This window comes from Diceros bicornis (assembly GCF_020826845.1).
Source record: "Diceros bicornis minor isolate mBicDic1 chromosome 13 unlocalized genomic scaffold, mDicBic1.mat.cur SUPER_13_unloc_1, whole genome shotgun sequence".
In the NCBI taxonomy this organism is placed as follows: Eukaryota; Metazoa; Chordata; class Mammalia; order Perissodactyla; family Rhinocerotidae; genus Diceros; species Diceros bicornis.
Genome location: NW_026690866.1, coordinates 12,871,529 through 12,877,559, shown reverse-complemented (window position 1 = coordinate 12,877,559; position 6,031 = coordinate 12,871,529). Strand labels below are relative to the sequence as shown.

The 6,031-nt window shown below is 35.9% G+C and overlaps 1 protein-coding gene across 1 annotated transcript; it reads left to right on the top strand.

The window, feature by feature from the left end:
• The first annotated feature begins 2,055 nt into the window (after positions 1 to 2,055).
• LOC131401655 (centromere-associated protein E-like) lies at positions 2,056 to 4,604 on the top strand. The gene is made up of 4 exons (XM_058536902.1): positions 2,056 to 2,103; positions 2,759 to 2,917; positions 3,562 to 3,852; positions 4,476 to 4,604. Exons 1-4 carry the CDS (start codon positions 2,056 to 2,058, stop codon positions 4,602 to 4,604), a joined length of 627 nt encoding a protein of 208 aa, XP_058392885.1.
• Positions 4,605 to 6,031: the final 1,427 nt, after the last annotated feature.

Sequence of the window (6,031 nt, the reverse complement as noted above, 5' to 3'; positions counted from 1 at the left end):
CATTTACATGATTAAAATAAAGACTTATGTTCTTTTTCAATAGGTCTTTTCCAATATACTTTGCCATGATTCCTCCATCTTCAGGCTGAGGTAAATGCTGATTTTTATCTGATTTCTTAAATGTAACCTAGTATTTATTTTAATGTCAACTTTAAAAAATTTTAGGCCACTGAAAACCAAGAAGAATTAAGAATTCTTGGAGGTGAGCTTAAAAAGCAACAAGAGATAGTTGTACAAGAAAAGAACCATACCATAAAGAAAGAGGAAGAGCTTTATAGGACCTGTGAGAAACTGGCAGAAGCTGAAGAAAAGCTAAAGGAAAAGGTGAATTTTTAAAGTTACCTTCCTGGCCATATTTCCTGACTCAACTTTTTTTGGTAATAAATTTTTATCCCAGTAGACCTAAATTCCAGAAATAGCATATGCCTCCCAGATGGTCAGATCTCACTGCTAATGTTTTGGACAGTTTCAGCTCACACGAAGATGTTGCTGTTGTCCTTTGTGAGGATTACATTATCCTGGAGTCTTTAGATAAGAGGGGGGCTTGGTTCATCTAAACTACTCATGATATATTCACTCATCAGATATTTATTGAGCAATGCCATGGGCCAGGCTCTGCTCTGGGTGCTTGAGATACATTAGTCAATAAAACAAAGCCCCTGCCCTTATAGACCTGTATTAGGCATTCTCTAAAATGTAAGATTTGTCACTATTGCCATCCCTTAGACGTTTGCAATTTCCTGAATCATTTCCTTAATGGAAGTAAGGTGCTGTCATAGTATATTTGCATAAGAGCTAAGACTCTTGTAACATTTGTACTGCTCCAGTAATTCTAAAAGGCATCCACTGAGATCTTTCTATTTCTTCTAAGAACAGTACCACTTGCATTATAAATAATTCATTGCTGTTTCCATTGTGCTTCTGTTGAATGATGCTTTCTTAACATGGGTTCTCGTAATTCTCATCCCTTTGACTATAACCTAACTGAATTTACTGAAACCTCCTGTCTATTTCATTCTCTTCCTAAAGAAGTAAAATCAATAGCCTTATGTAAAAGTTAATGCCTCAATGTTTGTGTGGGCCACCCCCTAAAGACCTTGTTGGAAGTAAAAATAAATTATCCAAAAAGATTTTAAGAGATGAGGAATTACAGTTTGACAGCTACATCTGTATATTTAGTCAGTTTCTTTTTAAATTTTTCTCATATTCACTTTGCCTCCTTGATTTACCTAGTGACTCTATGCTAGTTTCTTAGGACTTCTGTGTCAAATTACCATAAATTCGGTGGCTTAAAAACAGCAGAAATTTATTCTGCCACATTTCCGGATCCTGGAAGTCCAAAACCAAGATGTCAGAAGACCATGCTGCCTCCGAAGTCTCTAGAGAAGGGTCCTTCTTGGCCTCTTGCTATCCTTGGCTCCCAGCTGTCCTCGGTATTCCTTGGCTTGTAGCTCCATCACTCCCATCTCTGTCTCCATCTTCAAATGATCTTCTCTGTGTCTCTGCGTGTCCTTTCCTATCTCTTATAAGGACACTCTCATTGGATTTAGGGCCCACCCTAGTCCAGTTAGGAGAGCCTCTCATTCCTTAAGAAATTACATCTGCAAAAACCCTATTTCCAAATAAGATCACATTCGGTTGTTATCTGAGTAACTGACAGTTTGAATCGGGTCGTTTGTGTAAAGAAACAGTATATGAATTAGCCTAAAATTGAAGACAAGTAAAGATTTGTCTTTACTTGCCTTAATTAATTTAGAAACTATTATTTAGCTTTCTATCAATATCTGTCTATATCATAATTTATTGTATGATTATCTCAAGATCCAAGAACTTCAGGAGAAAGAACATCAACTTCTTGAGGCAAAAAATGATCTCAGGGAAAATGCGCATCAAACAGAGCAATTTAGGAAGCAATTAGAGGTCCAGAATTCAACCCTGGAAAGTATAGAAGCAGAGAAGTTCAGGTTGACTCAGAAACATCTTGAAAACCTTGAAGAAATAAAACTTGTTACTAAGGAAAGAGATGGCCTCAGAAGAGTGGAGGAAACCCTCAAAATGGAGCGAGACCAGCTCAGTGAAATCCTGAGAGAGCTGGAAGCTAAAGTAAGTTACACTCATTCCCCACCCTAGTGAGGAGACATGGGGTTTTCTGACAGCAGTGAGCCTTCTTTGAAATGAGGGGTACTGTTAGTGTGCGTGAACTGATATACCTTTTAGGCACATAGTTTGGTATACTTGAAAATTTTAAATTCTGCAACCATTATTTCCTTTATAGACTTTATCCTATATGTACACTTAATCAATTGTTAAGATAAATATATATTTATGTTTATACACACATACAGAAATACACACCACAAGGTTGTTCATTGTAGCAATTTGTAATAAAAAATGGGAAACAATCTAAATGTCCATCAGAAGGAAACTGGGTAAACGCAAGCACTATGTCAGAATACTATGCAGGACATAATAAAACCATGGAATAGATTTGCACGTCCTAATATGGAATCCCAAAATAACCCTTAGGTGGAAAAGCAAGCTGTAGAATAGTACGTATGTAATATGTTTGTCTTTGGGAATTAAGAGTTGGTTGTGGGGAGGTAGGGACGGGGGGATAAGCTTGTAACTTTCTAACAACAAAGATGTAGATTAAGAAGTAATAGTTTTATTATTTTTACTAAGAAAATATACCATTTTCATTAAGAAAATACTAGTTAAAATTAAGATACATCACTGTTATTAAAATTCTCTAATTAAGAATCTGGAAAAACAAGAGGAACTAAGAATTGCTCACATGCATCTGAAAGAGCACCAGGAAATTATTGATCAACTCAGAGGGATTGTTTCTGAGAAGACAGATGAAATATCAAATATGCAGATGGATTTAGAAAATTCAAATGCTAAATTACAAGAAAAGGTATTGGGGGAAGGGAGGCTTATTTGATTGGATATCTGACTTATTTGTGCCTAAAATCCTTTGGGGATGTAAAATAGTTTAGCCACATTGGAAAACAGTTTTACCGTGTTTACTCACACTGAACGTATACCAGCCTGTGGCCCAGCATATACGAGTATGTACCTAAGAGAAAAGAATGCATACTTCCACATAAAGATGTGTACAAGAATGTTCATAGTAGCTCTAATCATAATAGTGAAAAACTGAAAACAACTCAAATGCCTATCAACAGGAGAACGGATACATACATTGTGATTTGTAAGTTCAAAAACAGGCAAACTCATCTAGGATGATCAAGGTCAGAATAGTGGTTGGCTGGAGTAAGGGGGCACCCAGGAAACTCATGGGGTGCTAGAAATGTTCTGTATTTTAATCTGGGCTGTAATTACATAGACGTATACATATGTCAGGAATAATTGAGCTATACACTTGAGATTAGTGTGCTTATGTATATTATACCTCAAAAGAAAGTAAATTCTGTGTGGAATTATGCAGTATATTGAGTCACATGGAAGCCTATTGTTTTAATCAATTTAGAAACTATTCTTGATACTTCCCTTAAAAACCATCTGTATCCTAACATGTTATTTTATGATTATCTTAAGATCCAAGAACTTAAGACAAATGAACATCAACTTTTTAAGTTAAAAGAAGATGTCAGTGAGACACAGAAAAAAATATCTGAAATAGAGAAATTGAAGAAACAATTCAAGACCCAAAGTTTAACTCTGGATAAAATGGAAATGGAGAACTCACAGCTGGCTCAGAAACTTCATGAAAACCTTGAAGAAATGAAATCTGTAATGAAAGAAAGAGATAGTCTAAGAGTAGTAGAAGAGAATCTCAAACTGGAGAGAGACCAACTCAAGGCAAACCTACAAGAAACCATAGTTAGAGTGAGTTATGCTCTTTCTTCCTATCCAGTAAACATGTTTTAAATACAAGAAGCCTCCTTCTCTTTTAAATCAATGGTACTGTTGGTGAAAATGTAAGTTATAACCTTTTAGGGAGACAGTTTGACAATATCTTATTAAAAATGTTTCAGCATATACATTTGTTAAGGCATTTATACTTTAGCAACTTATCCTACCAATATATTCACACATTTGGGCAGAAATACAGCAGCATTCTCTGCAATACTGTTTGTGGTGAACAGACTCTAGAAGCAATCCAAGTGTCTGCCATAAGGCACTGGCTAAGTGGGGTTTGTCTGTATAATGGAATACTAAGCATAAGAATGGGGCACTTTTTATGTGACATTGATCCAGAAAGCTGTGCAAGTGGTCTGAAAGGAGAAGAGCAAGAGGCCCAGTTCAACAGGAAGCAGGACTGGGATGGGTGAGGGGAGAGACGGGAAGTTTTACTTGATATCCTTCTGTACTGTTCTGATTTGGGGTGGTGTGGTGGTGGTTTTTAACTATGAACATGCATTTCTTAAGACTGTTTACCTAGTTCATCATTAAGAAAAGGTAATGTGTCTTTATATTATCATGTTTCTCAATTTCTGCTAATAATAAAGGATCTAGAAACACAACAAGAACTAAAAATTGCTCGTATGCATTTGAAAGAACACCAAGAAACTATTGATAAGTTGAGAGAAAGAGTTTCAGAAAACCAAGACAAATTTCAAGTATTCAACATGATTTAAATAAATCAAAAGATGAATTACATAAAAAGGTATGTGTTTTGTTCTTTCGGGAGAAATTTTGTCTGAAATTATTTGTCAAATGAGAAAGGAGATAGAAGTTGATATGTAGACATAGGTATGTGCGCGTATGTAACAAATAGACACTGTTTTCCTTCCTTGAAGGAATTCTGTTTACATTCTAACTTGTTTTATACTTATCTCAAGATCCAAGAACTTCAGAAAAAAGAACTTCAGCTTCTTAAAATGCAATATGTCAATAAAACTCATTTAAAAAGTGAATGAAATGGAACGATTCAAGAAGTAATTTGAGGCCAAAATTTCTCCATGCATAGTGTGGAAATGGATAACTTACATTTGACTAAGAAACTTCATGAAAGCCTTGAAGAAATAAGAATACCCCATCAGAGAGTAAATCATATGCTATTAGTTTGATAATTATGCCAAATTAGAGTAGCATAGAGTAGTTTGGTGGTGATGTAGAAATAGAGGAATGGAACAGAGTAGAGTGTTCGGGAGTACACTCAAATGAGTATGAGAACTTAGTGTATGATAGTGGTAGCAGTCAACTCAGTAGGGAAACGATGGTTTACTTAGTGTTTGCATCAGAACAACCAGCTAGCCATCTTGAAAACATAAGTCTGGACTCCTACTTCATTCATTAAACACAAATAAGTTCTGGGTGGACCGAAAGAAACAGACATTTTCCAGGAAAACCTGCATGTGTGTGTATGTGAATAATCTTATACATATGAACGAATTCAGGTGTTTGAAATCAGGTATTTGTGTACGTATAAAAAACTGGAAATAATTTAAATGTTCATTGGTAGGTGACAGGTTAATTAGTTTATAATACCTCCATGAAACAGGATGTATGTATCCATGAAAACAAAATTATGAGATATCTGTGGGTTGATATTGAACAAGATCTGAAAAATGCATTTTCAAGTTAAAAAAAAAATTTAAAAGCAGGGGCCCAATGGCCACGTGGTTAAGTTCAGGTGACTCCGCTCTGGTGGCCCAGGTTTGTGGTTTGGATCCAGGGTGTAGACCTACATCACTCGTATAAAATGGATGAAGATTGGCACAGATGTTATCTCAGGGCTAATCTCCCTCAGCAAAATAAATAAATAAATAAATGAACAACAGCAAATAAAACAGAACTATATATTTGTTGTTATGTACCATCAAGTCAGCTCTGACTCCTGGCGACCCTATAAATGAGTAATGTCAGCAATATCCTCCTCAACAGCCCTCCTCAGCTCCTATAGACTCATGCCTTTGGCTTCTTTATGAAGTCAATCCATTTCATATTTGGTCTTCCTCTTTTCCTGCTGCCTTCTGCTTTTCCCAGTGTTATTGTCTTTTCCAAAGATTCCTGCCTTCTCATGATGTGCCCAAAGTAGGGCAGCCTCAGTTTCATCTTTTTC

Coding starts and splice junctions, on each gene's coding strand:
- LOC131401655 (XM_058536902.1), top strand. CDS start 2,056: ATGGAGCGAGACCAGCTCAGTGAAATCCTGAGAGAGCTGGAAGCTAAA. Junction 2,104..2,758: donor TGAGAGAGCTGGAAGCTAAA/GTAAGTTACACT, acceptor TCTCTAATTAAG/AATCTGGAAAAACAAGAGGA. Junction 2,918..3,561: donor ATGCTAAATTACAAGAAAAG/GTATTGGGGGAA, acceptor GATTATCTTAAG/ATCCAAGAACTTAAGACAAA.